The sequence below is a fragment of the Equus quagga genome, chromosome 6 (assembly GCF_021613505.1).
Source record: "Equus quagga isolate Etosha38 chromosome 6, UCLA_HA_Equagga_1.0, whole genome shotgun sequence".
Classification (NCBI taxonomy): domain Eukaryota; kingdom Metazoa; phylum Chordata; class Mammalia; order Perissodactyla; family Equidae; genus Equus; species Equus quagga.
In genome coordinates, this window is record NC_060272.1 from 106,361,994 (window position 1) to 106,384,544 (window position 22,551).

General features: G+C 40.8%; 1 protein-coding gene across 3 annotated transcripts in view; it reads right to left on the reverse strand.

Annotated features, from left to right (window-relative positions):
- Positions 1-22,551, reverse strand: part of GLIS3 (GLIS family zinc finger 3) — a 445,549-nt gene that overhangs the window by 63,404 nt on the left and 359,594 nt on the right. For all 3 annotated transcript variants that reach the window (XM_046665009.1, XM_046665010.1, XM_046665011.1), the window contains one exon: positions 4,576-4,717. In XM_046665009.1, coding sequence (XP_046520965.1) covers positions 4,576-4,717 — 142 coding nt within the window. The remainder of the gene's footprint in view (positions 1-4,575; positions 4,718-22,551) is intronic.

Sequence of the window (22,551 nt, forward strand, 5' to 3'; positions counted from 1 at the left end):
GAAGGGAAGGAAATGACACTATATGACTTCAAAAATTCCTGCTCTAAAAAAAGTCTTTAGTTTCTTTCTACAATTCCCTATAATATCTGAATATAACATGTTATTTTTCCTGAAAAATCTAAGGTTACATATGTTCAAAATTGGGATAATTCAACAGGACTTGTAAGCTCTAAAACATGATAATTACTCTATAACCCAATAGAAATGGTACTGATAAAATTCCCTCATTCTTGCAGATTTCCTTGTTCCAGCGGCATTAGCTCCTCACTGGGTGGGTGGTTCCTGTGGGACTCAAATATCTCAACCACACTGGCCTCTATGATGTCTTCACAGCTAAGGCCATTTGCACAGGCCATGTTTTATCAAATCTACAGTACAGCTTCAGTTTGGAGGGAGTTGTAACTTTTGTGATCACCCATGGGACAGATCTTCTTCCACAGAGCATTCTTTGTTAGTGAATGGACGCTTTGCCAAGTCCAGGCACTGGTCCAGGCTGTTTATGATATTGTAGATTCACTAATTGTAGGCTTATCTGCTTCATTAGTTCATGGAGGGGGCTGACGAAAAGATCAACACAGGCATTAAGCCTTGAAAATGGCATTCACACCTTAATCTATTGGCGATGAAACACTTCTTCCTCAGATCATCAGATAAATCACCTACATTTACAGGCTGGCCTGTAGCACTATTTATCTGGGGCATAGAACCTCTGAACAAAAGGGCAGGAAACTGTAAGTGAGCCATCCTTGAGAATTGCTCATCTCTGCCCCAGCCTTCCTGTTAGATCACAAAATAGCTCTCAGGTTAGTTCAGGAGCAGACCTGGGGAGCCCCAGGATTTTCAGAATAGTAGACAAGTAAACACCTCAATTTAAAATCATCCTCAGCATAGCCTCAAGTGATATTTAGCTGCTTTAACTTGGGGCACTATTTCCTTCCACAGAAGTAAAAGTCTTTTTGGGCAATCCTTTCCAATCAAAATCTGTCTTATCAATCCAAAAAGTGTGTTTCAGTAAGAGAAGCCAACACTTTAGGAGACGCACAAGATTTGTATGTGTCAGAACTGCCATCTTCCTTCTTCATCTTAATGCTCTGAAAACTAGTCCTCTCTTGGAATCTTAAAAATCACTGTCTGATAGCCACTAAAAATTTCCATTTCAAAACCACGGCTTCATCAAACCATGAGTCCTCAATTGTGGTGGCTTCTAAAAAATCATGGTGTTCAATGCTAAACTGCTTTTGATCCTATGCCCATATGTACTCAGCAGGTTTCCAGCAAAATATCTTTATGATAAATCAGTTTACTAGCATTCAAAGGTGTAAGTGCTTGACAATCATTAAACAAATATTTTTCTCGAGTTCATGTAACAGAATGTAAAGGGAACGACTCCAAGTACTTTTGCCATTTAGCCAAGTCTTAATCTTCGTCAAATTGCCTTAGCACTTCAGATTTTACAATTAACTAATTGATGAACAGTTTCCTTTTCTTTGGCGTTTTTCACTGCTTGGCTTCTTTCCATATATCTTTAGCGCAGGTTTGAAACCAGTGTGAACATGCACTCCTGGCAAGTGCATTTCTAGAACTATAAAAGAAAGGCTTAAAGTCTTTGTTTTTCCTCCTCCCTTGTTCTGCTCTGGGTTTGTTGCCTATTCAGTAAAACAGAAGACATAATCAATTAAAAAAAAAAAAAGCAAGAACAAAGAAAGTAAAATAGAACCCAAGGGAAGTAGGAAGAGAAAAAGAAGTGGGGAAATTAAACTTTCACAGTTACAAGTTAACTCGAGAAGTTAAATTCCAGGAACAAAGCTAAGCAAGGTGGCCACCTGCCTGTTTCAAATGTTCCCAGAGTCAAAGAAAATGAGAGTCCATCTGAAGATGCTCTGTTGATGCTGTGGCAACCTAGGCTCCTCACCCAGTATGGCAGCTCGGCTGCCACAGCTAGAGGCTCAAAACTAAGAGCTCAAAATCTTTTTGAAGGTCAAATGCAGAAAAGAAAAAGTGTCATGAACAAAAAAGAGGAATTCTGCTTGGAATGACAAAGCGATTTCAAACCAAACCTCTTAAAAACTACAATACTACAAGACACACAAAAACACACACCTGGTCAAATGTGACTCCTAAGTTTTGAAAATGAGCCATATGCTGTATGCTACATACAGCGAAGGTACTAATGTTCTCCATAGACATATCATGAATTCCCAAGCCCATTTCCAAGAGTTTTAAATGCAGTAAGACTAGCCCATCATCACAAACTATTCACATTGAATGTTGAGCCATTCTTCAATAGATTCTGGTTAGCTTTGACTCAACTGTTTGGTTCCGGGTCTTTAGTAAGATCACGGATTTATGGACTGAAGAAGTAGGGAAATGTTCTATAGACTGCTTTAAACAGATTGTTAATTTAATGTGCTAGAATAAATGTTCATATATCAAAAATTTGGCAAATCAAACCGACATTTGTGCAGACAAATCTAGCCATGCTTTTTCATGTATATATCTAATACAAAATATTTATGCACATCGATAACATTGGACATTGGCATATTTCATGTATACATATGTAGCTGTACTTGAAACCTCTGTAAGATTTGGCCAGCCCGTCAAATAAGTTCTTTTTGTGTGAGGAAGAAGACCCTGAGCTAACATCTGTTGCCAATCTTCCTCTTTTTTGCTTGAGGAAAATCGTTGCTGAGCTAACATCTGTGCCAATATCCCTCTATTTTATGTGGGATGCCACCCCAGCATGGCTTGACAAGCGGTGCTAGGTCCATGCCTGGGATCCAAACCTGTGAACCCTGGGCTGTCAAAATGGAGTGTGTGAACTTAACCACTATACCACCGGGCTGGCCCCCTCAAATAAGTTTTATTCTCATTTCCTAGGGTCTCAAAAAGTAGAGGCCTTGTTTTCTCCAAGAGTAATACCCAAAGCAACTGATAAAAGGCCGCCAACACCAGGAGGACATTAAAATGTCTTGACAACTGACCCTCTGGAAATATTTGCTTACTGTCCTTTCCCCTGCATTTGGATCAAATGAGAACTGTCAAGTTTAAAAAGCTATACGGGGGGGCCAGCCCAGTGGCGCAGCGGTTAAGTGCACACGTTCTGCTTCGGTGGCTGGGGTTCACCGGTTCGGATCCTGGGTGCGGACATGGCACCGCTTGGCACGCCATGCTGTGGTAGGCATCCCACATATAAAGTAGAGGAAGATGGGCACGGATGTTAGCTCAGGGCCAGTCTTCCTCAGAGAAAAAAAAAAAGAGGAGGATTGGCAGCAGTTAGCTCAGGGCTAATCTTCCTTGGGGGGGAAAAAAAAAGTTATACAGGGGCCCACCCAGTGGGCTAGTGGTTAAGTTAGTGCACTCTGCTTCAGTGGCCCAGGGTTTGCTGGTTTGGATCCTGGGTGCAGACCTAGCACTGCTTGTGAAGCCATGCTGAGTCAGTGTCCCACACAGAAGAACTAGAAGGACTCACAACTAGCATATACAATTATGTACTAGGGCTTTGGGGAGAAAAAAAAAAAAGAGGAAGATTGGCAACAGATGTTAGATCAGGGCCAATCTTCTTTACCAAAAAAAGCATACCTTTAAAAAAATAAATAAAAGCAATCAGGCAAATTAAAAAAAACAGTTGTACAAGTTTCTCCCTTCTCCTGTTATGTATCAGTAAATTCTTAATTCTTTATGGCTTGTTAATACTTTTAAAAAGAAAAAAACAGTCTGCTGCCAAAGCCTGGCTCTGGAATCAGATGGGGGAGGGAGTGGGATCTGCAATCCACAGAACATAGAAAATTCCCATTGTCTGGAATGTGGAGCTGCTGGGACTTTCCCTTTCACATTCACAGCATGACAGCAAGAGCTTTCCACATGTGAGGATGATAACCAATTACGTTTGCACAAGTGCATCACCATCATAAAGAGTGGAAAATGCACAAAAATCCAGGCTAAGAAAGTAAACGAAAAAAATAACTTCCATTTCCATATTAATCCTTTCTTATTTTTCACCACATTCATGAAATTTTCCAAATGCAGACTCACCTATTATCCAAACCCAGGCAGAAGGAAGCTGGTCTGGGAGTGCCATCCCATCCTCCCCCACCCCATGGTTGACAAACATTAATGGTCATTCTTACAAGTTGGTTTACTGATGTGAAATTTTTCTTAGAGACCTAGGGCTTCCTTTTAAAATGCAAAGACAACAATGACTGTTCCGTTAAGAAATCCACATGCACCCTGTTACCTGCTTAAGGGGGAAGCATTTCCTTTGAGTCTAAATCAAGTTAATAAATTTAAGATAACTTGGAGGGCTGGGTGCACTAAAGTTTTGGCAGAAGTCCAGAACTAAAAGAACTAATGCATTATTTTACTTTGTTTCTTTATGAGAAAAAACAGTCTGCTGCCAAACCCAGCTCAGGAATCAGACAGGGAGGAGGGAGGGGGATAACTTGCAGTTCATTGATAAAGCTAAACACAGGTGATCCTAGGAGAATTTTTCTCATGTGATCATTCCCTTTAACCAGAGCGAAGGGCCTAGAGAAGGGAAGTTGATGTGGCTGGGTCTGCTTTTGCCGTCATTACCTGAATAGAGGTCAGGCCCAGGCCCTGGGGAGCGTCCCACAACCCCGTCGGCAGCATCTCGTGGGGAAGTGGCTGGCTGCAGGGGCTGTACGGTGAGGCAATCCGTGAGCAGGTCAGGATGGAGCTCTGCACTGGACCGCAACTAAGAGAAGGAGAAAACAGAAGACAGATGGGAAAGGAAAGCTGTTCCTTGGAATACTTTCCTGGAAAGGCATTATGCCCTAAGGTTCAGTGTAATTCAACCCACAAGTATTTATCAAGCCCCAACTATGGTTCAGGCACTGGGCTTAAGAGAGTCAATAAAAGAGGGTGAGTTCTCCAGCCCTAAGCAGCCCTGGCAGGTGCTTCAGGAAAAATGTGGCCACAGGCGGTTTTGACTTCAGTCCTTGATATTTCCACTTCTGAGAACCAAACTTCCTGTTATATTTCCTCTTATTTGCTCTGTATCTTATCAGAACTTGTAGTGATAACATAAACAAACTCAAGTATATTTAGTCCAGATTGGAAAGTGCTTTTAAAATACAGAGATACTACCATGAAAATATCTTGGAGATAATTAAGAAATGTTCATTAAGATTTGATACCTATAGATTTTACATGAGAGGAAATTTCAAAATATTACAGAGCATGATTAAAAGAAAAACCAATGTCATTAGCAGCAACAAAACCCCAACAGTAAGTTATATGAAAAAACAATTTACATCTCCATTTTATCACAATGTCAAATCCTTTATATATTAAAGAATTACATGTAAAAAAATCAAGCCATAAAAATGTTAGAATAAAGTATAGGTGAAAAGTTATCTGATCTCTTCATGAAAAAGAATTTTCTAGGTGTAATTTGAATGGAAATAATGAAAGCTTTTGTTACTTAAAAATATTAACTTTCTGCTTATATAAAAACATAATACCTTTAAAAAACCTAGAAATATATTTGTTACAGATATTATAAATAATTATCATCTTCAGTGTTTAAAGAGAGCGTATAAAATTGATTCTGTCTTTATCAAGACAAAACTAAACTTTTTAGATACAGGGCTGGGGTATTCTTACTTATGCAACAAATACTTATTGGGTGTCAAACACTCGCCTTAGGCACTAAGGACATGTCCTGTGGAACTTACACTCTAGAGAGGAAGACAAGGAACAAATAAAATATGTACAATATCAGCTGGTGAAAAATGCTATGGAGAAAAGTGATGCAGAGAAGGAGACAGTGAGTAGGGATAAGGGATGGCAACTCGTAGAGTTGGGGGGATCAGAGAAAGCCTGTTGGAGACGGCACTTGTAAAAAGCCTTGAAAGAAGTGAGGGAGTGAGTCCTACAAATATATGGGAGAAGAACCTGCCTGCCCCGTAGTGTGCCTGGACTATCTGAGGAATAGGAAGGCTGGAGTGGAGTAAGCTTGGGGCCTGGAGAAGAGAAATACAAGATGAAACCAGAGGTGTAAGCAGGCGGAGAGAGGGAGTAAGTTTTGTGGTCCTTTCTCCCTCCCTCCCAGATTATTAGACCAAGAAAGGGCCTTCCAGATCGTTTAAGGCTCTTAAACATCCTCCAGTCCAGGAAGTATCTAATGGATGAGGCAGGAGGCACACAGCAGAATCTCCTGGGTGGGGACTGCCTCGCTGTGCAGCCCTTGACATGAAGAGAAAATTTTAAAAAGGAGAAACAGAAATGACAATTAACATAAAAAGTGTTTAGCACACTTGCAAGAAGTGTTAAAATTTTTTTTTACTTATCAAATTATCAAAAACTTCTTTTTTTTATTGTGGTAACATTGGTTTTTAGTTATCAGAAACTTTAAAAAAGAAATAGTGGTAGTGAAGGGACAGTGAGAGAGGCATTCTTAAACACTGTTGGTAGGAGCGTACATTAGTACAAACTTTCTAGATGGTATCTGGTAAGATTTTTTCAAGCCCCATAATTAAAACCATTTGATCTTAGAGTCTGTCTTAGGAAACAGCCAGAAAGGTGAAGGAAGATTTATGCCCAATGTTCTAATGATATATAGCATTATTTATAGCAATATAAAAAATTAGGAAACATTACTTAAACGTCCACAATTAGGGCTAATAAATTATCTTCTATTAATGTGATGGAATATCATGCAACCATTAAATGATGTTCATGAAGATAAAAGCAAAATACAAAATTATATATACAAAATAACAATTGAATAAAAACACATACACAAAGCACTACAAGGAAATGTAATCCAATATCAAAACTGATTTTTGTTCCCAGCGGCAATATCATGAATTTATTTACTCTGCTTTTTAAAAATCTTTTCCTCTGCTTTCCAAATTTTCTACATACTAATGATATGTTGGAGCTAGCTTGCACCAATCCAAGAGCACCAATTGTGTGTATCTTTTCCAAACTTTCCATGCAATAATGTTAGATTGAGAACTTGAAATTGGTCCTAGTAAGAATATTTACACCGTGGAAACTGGCAAATGCTACAAACTGAGGATTTTTCATCTGGAGAGCTGGTTGTTAATCACTACCAGCACACCACTGACGATGACTATGAACAATGCTCTGATCAAGAAGAAAACCACACACATACATACAAGGATCAGTAAGCTACTATTCAGAAAGCAGTATTTCTTGGATCTCTAAAAGCTTCATGAAGAGACAAACATGTGTCCAGGTCTTAGTCCAAGAATATGAAAGTGGCATAATGACCCTAAGCATAGGGAAGGAGCATTTAACACATGTAATGAATGAGACATACTTATATTATAATTTCCTCAGCTTTGCCACATTGGAATCTCTGACCAAGACTATCTGAGTTAATGCCTAACCCTCTCAGGGCCTTTGGAAGGTATGTTTGTTATTTTGGTACTAACCTAACACATGCTGCAAAAGAAAAACTGGAAAAAAAATCAAGGCTTAGAATGAGTTCTGGTGATCACTTTTAATTTATCTTCCATCGTTAAAATGTGATCTGGGGCCCACATGTTCTACTAAGCATAGACACGAAGGTCTCTCTGCTTCTTATTACCAACTACTCTAGGGTTTTACAGTTATCAGTACCGATGAGGTCTTTCCAAGGAATTTCACGGCCATGGTTTCTCCTGCAGTCAAAGGCAGGCAATTCAACAAGTATTCATGTTTTCCAAGAGTGTGATTCCATATGACTTTGTGGTGAGAGTTAATTTCGTTTTCTCTGGGATTAGGCATGGTTCTAGAAAGTGCTTCTTAAATTGAACAAGCCTTGAGGACCTTATGCAAAATTTCCAAAGGAGGGCCATATGCATAGAAATGCAATAATGATATATAAGCTTAATATCCATTTCTCCCTCCCTCCCAGATTAGTAGACCAGGAAAGGGCCTTCCAGGTCATTTAAGTCTCTTAAATATTCCCTAGTCCTGGAATTATCTAATGGGTGAGGCAGAAGGCACATAGCAGAATCTCCTGGGAGGGATGTCTTTCAATATCACACGGTTTTATATTTGAAGTAAGAAACCCAACTATTTATATAAAACAAATTACATAATGTATATTTCAACAACATCTTCTTAGCTGTTAGGAATATAAAAAAGATATAGGACAATTTTTCAGTGGGGGATGGTCTCTTACTGTGGTTCTCAAACCTGGGCATGCATCAGAATCAGCCTGAGCTGCTGATTCAGTAGGTCTGAGGTACACTTCTAACAAGTTCCCAGGTGATGCTGCTGTTCATCTCAGGACCACACTTTCAGAACCACTGGTCTCTGAGAATCCTGATAAGGAGAGCTGAGATTTTTCTGGTTATGGGAAGAGGAAATAAATTGTGGAAATAGGAAATTATAACATATGAACCTCATGTAACCATTTCTTATTATGTCTCTCTTCAGATCTCATAATAATAAATTGTCTTAAAAACAATTTGGATGTATATTTTCTTTCACAGTGACAAAAAGGGTTAAAAAAATGCAATCCAGTTCAAAACCTGCTCTTAGGAGAGAACAAAGGATTTGCCTTTTATGACGCCCTTACTGTTCTTTATGGAAAGAAGTGGAATTGAACCTGCTCATCACCAATTCACCTATTTTAAAGGGCTGCTGTGTTGTATAACACCAGGAACTTAATTATTCATGCTGTAATCCATGTGAGTGGAGCCCCTGGAGTTGTCCAACTCAGCTGCCCTAACCACACTGTATTAGTTCCAGAGTGGCACTGCCCTTCTCTATCCTTCTCATTCATTGGCTGAAGAAATATTTCTTGGTCCTCAACCATACGCCAGGCACTGTTCTAGGGGCTTAAAATACATCAGCCATCAAAACAAAGATCCTGGGACCAGGCCAGTGGCACAGTGGTTAAGTTCGCACGTTCTGCTTCGGCAGCCCGGGGTTCGCTGGTTCGAATCCTGGGTGTGGACGTGGCACCACTTGGCAAGCCATGCTGTGGTAGGTGTCCCACATATAAAGTAGAGAAGGTGGGCTCAGGGCCAGTCTTCCTCAGTAAAAAGAGGAGGATTGGCAGCAGATGTTAGCTCAGGGCTAATCTTCCTCAAAAAAACAAAAGAAAACAAAACACAAAACAAAGATTCTCACTGAGGAGTTATGCTCTTGAGGAGGGACTAAACAGTAAATAAACTAAATAAGTAAACTATATAGAAGGTGGTAAGTGCTATGGAAAAAAGAAAACAAGAGAAGGGCAGGTGGGATTGAGAATGCTGGGGAGAACTGTGGCCTCGCTGAGAAGAGGTAGTCGAGCCCAGAGTGAAGGCGTTGAAAGAATTAGCTAAGTGCACATTCGGGGAAAAGAGCTCAGGAGGCAAGAACTGCAAGGAGGCCGCTGCTGTGGCTGGAGTTGGTGTGACCTAGAGAGAGGAGGAAATGAGGTCTGAGAGCAGGGGTGGGGGCAGAGCCAGATCAGGCAGGATGTAGCCCTCAACTGGGACTCTGGCTTTTAGTCTTAGTGCAGTAGGGCACCCTTGAAGGTCTCTGCCATTTGTTCCTGGGAGACTTATCTCATCCCCATTAGTATCCACAGCCTCACAGGCACTTTGCCCCACTTCTTTGAGAGCCCACATGAACTGTGAGGTAAGGCTACTTCTGTGTCAATTCAGCCGGGCTACAGCACCCAAAGATTCAAACACTAGGTGTTGCTGTGAAGGAATTCTGTAGATGGAGTTAACACCTACAGTGGGTTGACTTTAAGTAAAGCAGATTATTTTCTACAATCTGGGTGGGCCTCATCCAATCAGTGAAAGGCCTCGGGAACAAAAGAAACTAAGGTTTCCCAGAAAAAGAAGAAATTCCTCTTCTGGACTGAAGCATCAGCTCCTCCTAGAGTTCTCAGTCCTACAGATTTCTTTTTTTTTGTTTTAAAGATTTTATTTTTTTCATTTTTATCCCCAAAGCCCCCCGGTACATAGTTGTATATATTCTTCGTTGTGGGTCCTTCTAGTTGTGGCATGTGGGACGCTACTGCAGCATGGTTTGATAAGCAGTGCCATGTCCACGCCCAGGATTCAAACCAACGAAACACTGGGCCGCCTGCAGCGGAGCGTGCGAACTTAACCACTCGGCCACGGGGCCAGCCCTGGTCCTACAGATTTCTGACTTGCCAGTCCCCACAATTACATAAGCCAATTCCTTGAAACCAATTAATCTCTGTCCTCCTGGCTTTATTTCTCTGGAGAAGCTTGACTGATACAGATCCCAGCAGAATGCACTTTGAAAGCCACTACCACATGACGATCATTTCAGGTTAGGAAGGAGAGAGCATCACACAGATGAACCCCACAGAAATGTGCACTGGATGTGCACAGTCACCAGGACACACTTTTAAAGACTGCATTTCTATTCAATAAATATATATGGAATCTCTATAGTGTGCTTGATAATTGTGTGCCTCACAATAACCCGATAAGGTGCATATTTTGTGATTTCCCTTTTAGAGACGAAAAAGCTAGAATGACCCAGCTAGTAAAGGTCAGGCTTGAATTAGGGTGTCAGAATCCAAAGTCAGGCCCTCCGAAGTCACATTATGCTACCTCAAGAAATATAACCCACCTCCAACATTCTCCTTTCCCCCACCACGCTGCACAAACTCACACGACTTTCCGTTTCCTCTGCGGACTTCTTAATATTTTAGCCAGGAGCCTATCATTCAGACCTTGGTCTAGCTGGGGAAAGAGCAAAGGGTCCTCAAGTTCTCTGGAAAAGTTTCTAGCATATCTCATTAGTACTGTGTAGATTCTGACACAATGCCCTTGTCGACGAAAATAATCCGTAACCAATCTATAAATGAAAATTTGGGTGAGTTTATTCTGAGCTGAAATCTGAGGACCATGGCCCGGGGCCTTTCTTCCTGAAGGAAGAAAGAGCACCAAAGAAGTGAGGTGTATAGAGTGGTTATATACCCCCAAGCAGGACGTTTCACATATGATTGAAATGTCCCTCCCACAATAGTCACAAGATTGCCCTGTCAGCACAGCGCTTGATGGACACAGCAGGTAGTGGGTCTGCTATCTCAGACGGGGTAGCAGGAGGCAAGTCTATTGTCTCGAGCTGGGCGGTCACATGTGAGTGCAGCAATCAGTTTCTAGCCTAAGGAAAGATGCTTAATCCTTAAGGAGATGCCAACGTTGGGAGGGAGAGGGAAGTTGCACCTTTATCTCAAGGGCCTTTGTTCTTGCCATAGGGAATATCTAAAGCAGATATACAATGCATGCTCAACAGCCAGGTCAGGCCCTTTTGGAAAGACAAGGTCAGGCCGAATTAGGTTTATACCAAATGGCTTCCTCATATTCTCCAATACATCCTATTGCTTGTCATTTTTATCTGTCACCCTTCAGGGAAAGGGGTCTTTGTTGGAGATGGAGAAACAGAACAGACCACTGCTATTTGGTTTCCACTGTCCCGTCCCCTAGAGGTTTGTCTACCTGGTTCAGTCCTAGGCCAATAATATGAATGTGTGCAGTTGAGAAAAATAAAGCACAGCACATGTAGTTCCCTAAAATCTGTATCCTAAACATAATGCAGTGGCCCCAGGACACCTGAAATGAGATGATCTTGACCCAGGGTCTCCCCAACTGCAGTACCCCCCACCAAGAGAAGACACCTTTTCTCTCTCTCCTGATCCTCCGGCTCCCTGCTCCTCCCTTGAGTCCTCTTCCTCTTCCCATCCCTTCCCTGACACTCTCCTGGGTCCTCACTCCTGTCTCTGGGGCAAGACTTTGTGGGGACAATACTCACTTCTCTGTGCTTCCCCATCCTGTAGATGTGGAGTCAGGGAAGGCCTCTTCAAGGAGAGGACATTATGGCTGGGATCTGAATGAAGTCAGACAGCAAGACATGCAGCAAGAGCATTTTACACAGATAGAACAGAAAGGAAAGAAATCTAAGGCAGGAGCAAGCTGATGGGTTCTCAAAACAGCTATCTGGAAAGGAGCATGCTTGCAAGGCAGCAAAGGGAAGGGTGTGGACAAGAGGGTGGAGAAACAGCCAGAGGTCACATCCTGTCTGGCCTCCAGCACAGGAAGATTTAGCATTTGATTTTGTGGTAAAGGTGAGCTAATGGGAGGGACGGAGCAGGAAAGCAACTGCTTTGTCTTCTATCGTAAAAGTATCACGCTGATTATTGTGTGGAAAACAGACATCAGGAGGACTAGTATGCCCAGTTAGGGGCTACTTCAACAATACAGATGAGAGATGCCGATGTTTCAGAGTCAGAGGTGGTGAGAATCGGTCAGTTTCTGTTTTAAGGGTGGAGCTGAATGAGGTGTGGAATATGAGAGAGAAGATCAAAGGGAATCTAGGATGGTCTCATGTTTTGGCCTGAGGAACAGCAAAGGAGAAGAGAAGAGTAGGTGGAGGTGAATCAGCAGTTTGGTCTTGGACATGTTAACTGCGATGATCCCTGGACATCCAGGCGGAGAGAAGCCGCAGGCAGCTGGATATCAGAGGGCGTGGTTCAGGGAGAAGAAGCTATCCTTCTCCCTCCAGGCTCTCTTCCCTCCACAGTCCATCCTGGGATTTCAGATAGACTCTCCTAAAATAGAGTTGATTATGCCATATCCAAGAAACAAATGTCCTCTCCTCTTGTTTAGCACACAAGTCCCAAAAGGCTAAGACAAGAAGAGCCTCCATGCTGTGATTCCACAACGTGCCATGGACAGATATTTCCCCTAGGCCTCAACAAAAGCACTGCTCCTTTCAAGAGCACTGCCTCACTGTCCGCAAGCATCTCATTTATCATGTTGTTTATTCCTCCTGCCTGGAATGCCTTCCCTCCTCCCACTCTAACGCTTCCAAGATCCCGTTTTCAGCTCCCCTCCTTAATGAAGGCGCTCTGACCAGGCCAGCCCACACTGGGCTTCCCATGCTACAGGGAGAGCTGCAGAGTCTGCTTTCAACAGTCCTACAATGGGACATGTGGACTGGGCTTTGTTTCTCATTATGAGTTTAGTCGGCACAATTGTGTTGTAAAGTTCACGAGGATCTAGCTGACCGACTGCCTTTTAAACTTTTAAAACCCCACAGCACCTGGCAGCGTGGGACCCACATCCGGGTAAATCATTGGATTTGTAAGAATGAGACACAATTCTTTATCTAAAGGAGGTTACAATCCCTAGCGATGTGTAGATATGTCCAAAAAATACAGTGAGGCCATGTCTTAATTACCCCTCCCAATGGAGAATTTTAACAGACACAGGTAACAGTAACCATAGTGGAGAGGCTGCTTATGCTCTGCCCAGATCCCCTCTGATCTATCTGATTAGCTCCACACCTCCCCTCCCCCAGCTTTGGTGGGCCCATCCCCCAGCTTCTGTGTATTTTACAGCTAACAGCTAGTAGCATCCCCTCCAACACACACGTGAATGACTAGCCTGTGTTCCTTTCCCACAAAGTGGGACAAACTCTAAGTAAGTTATACTCCAGAGCTCCCATTGGAGCTCTGCCTAGATCACCCTGCTTAGATTCTTTTCCTTCCTTCGTTCCTCTACTGGATTCTCCTGGAAGCACTTCTTTAACAACTCATGTGCACCTGAATCCTTGGCTCACAGTTGGCTTCCCAGAGCACCCAACTTGGTAAACATTGCAAAATTCATTTGATTTGGCTCAGGACCACTGGGAGCTGAACAGCAGCACTCAAGGATGCTCACATGCTCATTGTTCCCTTCTCTTCAGTACCTGCTCTGCCCACACACCAGGGGTATGGTAACTAGATGTTTAACGAAAGTAGGGTGTTCTGGGACATTATGGATAATACTAAAAGCATAACTGTGGAGCCTAAATTAAAAACAAAACCCTATTTTACAATAATAATCAGCATTCAAAGAGGCCTCCCATGTCACTGGGTCTAAACCTCTACCTTATGCATCACCTCCCTCAGCAACCCCAGTAAGGGGCCCTGAGAGTCGGCTTGACTCTCTGTAGCAATGGACGACTTCATCTTGGCAGTTAGCTTCAATTTTAGACAGTTGCAATTGTCAGGAGGTTTTTTGCCTACTGAATCCTGATCTAGCTCTCAGCAACTATTAGGATTACATGCACCCGTCTGTTCATAAACCTGCAGTAACGCTCAGGATCTTCCTAGGGAGAAATGAAACATCTCTGAGTCTCAAAAACCAATCTGTGAGTCTTTTTAGCGTTAACGATCTTGATCTTCAACGACCCATTTTAGGGCTTAATTTCTCAGCCTATTCAGGTACAAGTAAACAAATTGGCTCCTTAGCTTCTGTACAATCTCCCATTATGAAATATTTGCTCCAAATGATAGTTTTTCAATGTTAATAATGAAATCAACCATCAAGGCTTGACAAGGTTCCTGCATTCTGAAATTTGAGCTGCTTTTCTTAACAATGCAGGGATTTTTCCTAATATATAAAAACAAGGCACCGTCAACTGTGATTTGTATTTGTTTTTTTGTTCAAGACTATTCTGTTAATGTTTATAAGCTCTCAAAACAAGAGATGGAAATTCTACTCCCGTCATTTTCTCATTTCAGATATGATTGAATAATCGTCCAAGATTAAGTGAGTCAAGTGGAAATAATTAGGAAAGGGAAAAAGGCCCAGATTCTTCAATTTTCAGTTCCATTACATTTTATTCCAAGAGCAAAGGCATTTTGTTAGTCTGAAGCGAGACATACTTCCAAAGAAAACGAGGCACAATCAAAGGCCTTTTGTTTTCCCTTTCTCCAATGAGCATGGTCTATCCTGGCTATGCATGTTTATGCATCACCTTGTAGGGATTCTTTTGTTCTCGAGAAATCAAATGCCACCAAAACATATTTCTGAAGAAACTCAGCCAGAAGGAAGATAAGATTTTTTTCTAGAGGGTTAGTTTACTACCAGAATATTCTCATCAAGCATTCCCTATATGTGGATCTCAGGGAATTAACTCATTGCCAAAAGGCTTAAAAATAATTACAATGAATTAACCTATTATGTTAATTACAATTAATTTCCAGTTGAATTTAAAAATTCTCTCTCTAGGGGATTCCTTAGCACTGACATTTATGAAGTGGCTTTGGTGTATCATAGGTAATTAATCTCCAACAATCTGCTAGCAAATTCATTTCCTTTGGGAATGACCAATTTGCAAAGAGGAAAAGAAATGAGAGTGAAGACTTAGAAAAACAGTACTGGAACAAATCTCTTTGGGAACATGAGGTACTGTCCAACCGGGCACCCTGAACTTCTATATAGGGGATACCTATTTGGTTAGCAGTGACTCCTAAGGCCAAACTTTTATCAATAGCTGATTAATGAACATGCCAAAATATCTGAATAGACACATGTGCTCAATAAGAGACATGAAAAATCAGTGCCAGTATAGACATAACAAAACTACTGGTTATTTAATAAAAAATGGCGATTGGTGAGAACTGTTCACAGAACAGTTCTGGGCCACAAAATGACAATGGGGCTTGAAAAGGTTAGTTTCTGAATATAAGAGCCATCAGAAGTAAAGAGCATCACATATGAAAAAAGATTTAGGGATTTTACTTGACGGTAAGTTTTATTTAAGCCACACAGTAAACTCCCTGAGGGGAGGGAACTCAGTTATCTTGTGCACCACTTTACCTCTTAGGCCTAGCATAGTTTTGGGCACACAGTAAGGTTTCAGTAAATATGTGATGAATGAATGAATGAAGAATATAACATGGATTTTTTCATTTGACTCAATCATTCAGCTGGCTACCACATCCCCCACTTCAGTGCCATCTGAAAACTTGATAAAAACATTCTCTGGCACCAAAAATGATGTTAAATCTCCACCAAAGAGTGAGTTATCTCTGAAAACCAGCCCATGACCTATTGACATTAAGCAATTAATAATCACTTAAATAATAGCTTACCCATGATATAGATCATGAAAAAGAAGAGTGTAGGCTCTGGACCCAGAATACCTGGATTTGAGCTTTCATACCCTTACTTATGAAATGTTAGACAACCATGAGCAAGGTGTTTAACATCTCTTTAGTTGAGTTGCCTCTGTACAATGTGGATAATGGCACCTAATTTATAAGGTTGTTGTTAGGGATAACATGAGATAATAAAGTATTTCACCAATATAGTCAATGTTCAATACATGTTAATGACTATTTCTATTATTATTTTTTTTCATTAATATCTAGCGTGGAAGCATTGTAACACCATGTAACATGCACCTTTATTTTCCTTTTCTCTTATGTATCTTTAGATTTCCTTTTATCAACTTCTTCCTTTTGTATACCATAATGTGGCAATATGACAAAGGAAAAAGAATGAGGACTCTGGGGTCAAGTAGATGCCAGTTTAAATTTCAGTTCTGCCACCTACTAATATGTGGCCTTTGGCAAGCTATTTAACCTTGAAAGGCTTCAGTGCCATCCTGGGTAGAATGTGAGTGATAACACCAACTCTTTGGGATAATTATTACAGGGTTACATGAGGTGGCCCAAGGAAAGTGGCTAGTGTAGTATACAGTTAATCTGGTTTTTTTGCTCAAGATGTAGAAGCTATTGCTCAAGATGTAGAAGCTATTATGATTGTTAGGAGTGATACCTGTTAGAACCCCTGGGGTCTTGCTTAGCCTCATAAATAGAATCTGGAGCTGAAGAGCGTCCAAATCAAGATACAAGGCACAGTTTTCACAGATGAATATCAACCTGAAGTTATTCTGTCTCAGAAAAATGTAGCTGGCTTTCATTCTCTTGGAAAAATCCAAAATATATTAGAAACCAAAACCAACACAAAACATTTCAGAACACTTGGGGATGTTAATACTTCATCTAGATGCTCTATTTACCAAAATCTGTACCACGATCTAGCTAGACAGAGTTGGGGAGTTGAGGTTTGAAAGGATATTAAAGTCAGAAAAGCATGTGCTTGGATTTTTCTATTGATATAAAAACACCATTTTCCTCCTAAGTCCATATTATTCTAAAACTGACACCAAGAATCTTACACTTTTTTTCACTGGAAAACGATACACAAATGGACATAGTCAAAGGTAGATTTAAACTTCATCTGGAGAAACATCTTAAAAACAGAACACAAAATTGAAAGGTAGATTCTATTTTTTAGACAGAGAAATATTAACGCGTAATTTCACATGGCCATGAAAAACATCCTCCTTCACCCTTTGGGGCCTAGTTATGGGCTTGTAATGATCAAAGCAAGATGAAGGGTTTACTTCTATCATAGCTTCATAAATTCCTCCTGACACCAGCTCATTGCACTAATGTGACCACACACATTCCATCCCATCCAGTCAAGTGTAGCATTCTTCTTTCTATTCAAGCATTCTCAAGGTTTAATTAAAGCAGCCAGCTATCTAATAATTACTTCCCCCGTCCATCTAACCAGTTGCTTATTGTCTCCCTTTGAATTGATTTCTGACTACAGCCCCAGCCTACGCTAAGGTTTAGGAAGTGTGGGGAGAGACTTACTGCAGAAGTCATTTTTCCCTTCCTCTCATTTAATTAAAATGGATTGTCTGAAAAAGTTTTAAGGCTGGTTTTAACGTGCACGAGTGTTTAGACAATTTTTTAAATGCCTACTTGTAAAAGTTGAAGGCTGTCATTTCAATGGAGAGCACTTGTTTTCTGCTCTCCCATCCATCCCATACTCAGTAGTCAGTTTAATTTTCCTCAAGTACGCTGCTGACAATGTCACTTTCCCCCTTCAGAGCCCTTTAGTGACTCTCCACCAAGCACTATCTATAGTCTAAATTCACAGGCTTTAACAAGCTGGCTCTCTCCTAGCTGTGTGGCTTCATGAGTCCCATGCCTCCATGTCGCACAGAGCCAAGATGTTCTTCTCTGTAATGTTTGTTCATTCTCATTCATGTCTCATGCTGTACTTCTGGCCAAAAGACTTCCTCATCTGGAGTCTCCTTTTCTCCAGACTCCGCATATTTATAACACATTCTGCATATTCTCCAAAGTCCAATTCAATGCCATTGCTTCCTTGAAGTTTTCCCAGGTCTTTCCATTACAAAGTCATTTCTTCTTTTTAAACATCCTGGCAGCTATTTCCGTATTGTTCTGATGGTACTTGTGGTTTTCTACATTGTATAATACTTACTGATAAATTATATATGTATGTGTGTCACAGAAGACAAAAAAGCTCCTTGTAAACAGAAACCATGTCTGTTTGATCATGCAATCTAACACAGTGCTTCTTTTCCCAGGAAAGGTACTCTATAAACGTTTGGGGAAATATGTGAACAAATAAATGAATGAATAACAAAGGAATCAATAGCTGCTAAGGATTCATCAATTCTGTTCATCCTTTACAGCAGCCCCTAAAGACAGATCAAATCACGTCTTCATGCAATACGAGGGGAAAAAAAAGAGTGAAGCAGTTTAAGGATGCCAAAATTATCAACTAAGAACAAAATAGGAACTAGCCAAGTAAAACCTTAACAGAAGTTTAAAAAAAAAAGACATTTGGGAAGTTTATTTCTTTATAATACTCAGTCTCCGTTCATGCCAAATTTCACTAGATAATACTATTCACATTTATATATTGCCTCTTGGAATGTGCAAATGAGCAATTCTTCCAATAAGAAATGCTAATTCATTACATTTATACTTCATATCTCTCATTCATCTGGAAGGGCTGGGAACAAATCCAATTTTGTACCTTGCTTTTAAAGATTCAATGTCTAGCATATACTTGATAAGCAGAACACAAAAATTTTGAGCTGAGTGTGCCTGAAACTATTCTCTAGGCCTCTTCTGACAACCTACTCAGCCAAGATGAGAACCTCCATCTTCTGTCTCCTACATGAATAGGTGACCAGCTGTGGCCCTGGTCTCCCTGGTCACCGCTCCTGATGCAATCTTTAATACTACTGCAGAGCCTTCTTCCTCCTGAGGTGAGGCCACCGATATGAGAGCTTGCACATGGTGTTATTTTTGTCAATGCACAGAAGCAATTTATTGCAGGTAATTTCCTCTCTCTTGTCCAAGGACTGTACGTCTTAGAGGGATTCATGAATCACAAGACTTTTTCACACTTCAGTGAAATGAAGCTCTTCTCTTTGGTCATCAGAAAGGAGGCCTGGCTCACAGAAGTTCTTTAGGGTGAAGCCCGAGACAAGAACTAGACTGCTCTAGAGGCTTCCTGTAGTCTCTAGCCTCTGTCGAAGTCATTTTCATGTTTAGAATCTACCATTCCTTCTTTGGACACTGACATCACTTTGTCTTTCTTCCTATCACCTAGCCCCTGCAATGAACTCCAATCTCCTCTCAAAAAAAATTAAGCCAACCCCAAAAATCCAGACTAGAAAGCCAAAGATTCGAGAGAAGTGTGGAAGGATGATGAGGGCTACCAGCAGTCACTCACGGCACAAGGATTACATCTCAGAAGCTCTGTCCTCAGCCACGCTAGTCTGGCTGGTTCTGACAGAATGGGAAGAAACGAGACCAGGTCAAGACAAGGAAGCAGAAACAGATGTTGTCAACATTGCACACTGTCCTCTGAGCTGGAGAACATGATGCTATTTTTCTTTTCCAGATGTCCTGCTATCTGGAAGTCTCAGTGTGTATGCTTTTGTTCTCAAGGTCTACAAGAAACTCCAAACTCAGCGGTCTGCTGTGTCTAACTCCACTCTCAAATGCTCTAGTCTCATGTTGCTTGTCTGTCATCATTATTAGCACCCCCTTGGGAAGATGCTATTATTGGAAGTAATTTCACATTCTGACACTGCAGGAAGCTAGTACAAGTTGTAGCTACTTCAGATCTCTGTGAAGAGCCCTGTGCACTGGTAACTTTTAGTCCACTAGAAATATATTTATTTAAGAAATACTCATATATATGCTGAGGGAAGGAAGAGTGCCATAAAAAGACATGTATCTCTTTTGTCCTCAACAATCCTCCAGAGTAGAACTAGGAAAAATAGATTTGTTGTAGAGTCAACAACCAACGTTTTAAGCCAGTGTGGGGGGACATTTTTGGTTTGACTTTAAAAAAAGAAAACGAGGTATTCTATTTTTAATCAGAAATTAACAAGTCAACAGTACTACATATAAAAGAAAATCTTAGCAACAAAAAGAAGAGATACTGAGAAATAATAATAATCTATCCTTCTGAGAATTCTGTTTTACTGTCCACAGAAACTAAAGTCTGTGCTTTTTAACAGAAACCCAAGAGTCTGTTGACAATGGGAAAGGACATGTCTTTGTAAAACTCCCATGGTAATCAAACATCAAGGAAAGGTGGTATGTGTAATACAGGCAACTTAATTTTTCCTTAGTATTTTGAAGATCAAAAGAATATCTCTATTCCACCAATGAGACACCCCTCAGTCTTCTACTTCCCCACTGGGGGAACCAAGCAAATTCCTTGGTTTCTCATGTCATTACCACAGGCTGAAATGATGTAACAATAACAGCAAACAGGGGTGTCCCCCTGTGCCAACTCTCTAATCAGTTTCAAAGTATGTTTTGTTGGTTCTCATTGACGCCATTCAAAGGAACTGGTCACTCGTGGTCTCAAAAGTTTTACAACAAATTGTGTGATTAAATTCCTTAAACACGTCTGTCCATTACTAATCCTCTTTTGCCAACATCCCTTTCAGAGAAAAATTGCAGCGCTCCATGGTGCCTGATTTATATTTCATTTTGAGAACAGGAAGTAAAGGGATTAAAGTTAAGGATTAAAACACTTACTCTTTACTGCATTTTTTTCTCCTCCCAAATGGCTTCCTGGTTGCCATGGCTACTGTTCACTGGTCCTTAGCCCTGAATGCACGTCTCTTTGCATTAATAAAATTATTTTAAATGAGACTTCATGGAAAACAATAGGGAAAGCAGCTTTAAGTTCAATTGCTCTTAAAAGAAGGTAGGATTTTAAAAAAAATCTTTTTTCTTCATCCTTTTATTGGTATCCTCAAGAGTGAAACTTGAACTGAAAGACGGCACAGGAACAATCTAAAGATATACAATGCAAAATAGGAATTAGGCAGCAGGGGTAAAAGGAGATTACTCTGAGATAGTGAGCTGGCCCTTAGCTTACAAACCAGTGTTTGTAGGAAGATTAAGGGTCCCTGGGAATTTCTCAAATGTTGCAACACCACAGAACATTTTAAAGGCAAAAATGCACGTAAATGCAGTGTTGCAATTCCACATTGCAAATACCAGCCAGGAAATGAAAAACTGAGGCTTTCACCACCACAAAGTTAACTTAACCATATCAATGTAAATATCACTACTTTGTATCCAAGTCATTGTTCATGGTGGCAGCATCTGCATAAGTGTACGGCCAAAGAGGCAACAGCCATGAACAGCGTGTGCTGTCAGGGCTGAAGATGCCTGCATATGCAGTGCACACAGCTGATGCTGAGTTGGGTGTCGAAAAGGAAGGGTGACATTGACAAGTGAGCAAACATAACTGCATTTGAGTCGTTCCTTTAAAAACACTCCCCTGGCATTCATTTTAGAATATACAGCCTACATTCCTTTAAAAAGCCAAGGAAAACTAAGGAGATGGAATAGTAAAACCTCATTTTAAGATCTATTCTTACAGTCCAATGGCAGGCCAGGCTCCAGAACAAATTGTGGAAGGACTTCTAAAATACCACCTCATTCATTTTTTTTTCAGTGCTCCCCAATGCTTGGTTTTTCTCTGCCTTGACACCCAGTGGTTTCAAACTATTCCTTTATCCCACAGAGACTCTATTGAAACTACCTCTCCAGGTTCAAGTATACTCATCATTTCTCACTTCTGATCCCATATCCCCATTAAAATCATCTTCCTTGCATAATATCCACAGAGGACAGACAGATGCTACTTGATAGATATATTAATGGGAGTCGAGGCACTGTTGCATTGCTTTTGCCGTACAACAAAACAAAATTATATAGGGATCTTCTGGAGATAATCCCATAACTGGAAAGAATGATTGCTATGGTGGTGATTCTAAGCATTGTATCAGGCTAGGGGTATGGGTAATTTTAGGTATGGGTGAGCAATTCCCAAATCAAATCATGAGATCACTGATGCTACTCATGGGCAGGACTATAGAATCTGAAACATTTCCATCATGGATGGAAATGATCAAGTTATATACAGACCAAGAAGGTTTAGAATCATGTCTTTCAAACATCCATGTTCCTTCTTTCCTGGCTTCCATCTTTTCTTTTGAAAACCACTTTTATTTTGGGATAATCCTGAAGATTTAGGGCCATTCCAGAGCAGGCTGGGGTTACTGTTTGGCTGTTCTTTCACATTTGCAACCAAGATAAAGCAACAAGAACCTACTATTGAGAGGCAGTGCTCCAGAGGTCTCTCAAGTTTCTCCATGTCTTGGGAGCAGAGGCACTGACTGCCTTTCTGGACTGTCTTTTTGTGGTTTCTTTGAGGAATATTAGCCCTAAGCTAACATCTGTTGCCAATCCTCCTCTTTTTGCTGAGGAAGATTGGCCCTGAGCTAATATCTGTGCCCATCCTCCTCTATTTTATACATGGGATGGCTGCTACAGCATGACTTGATAAGTTGTGCATAGGTCTGTGCTGGGATCCGAACCGGCGAATCCTG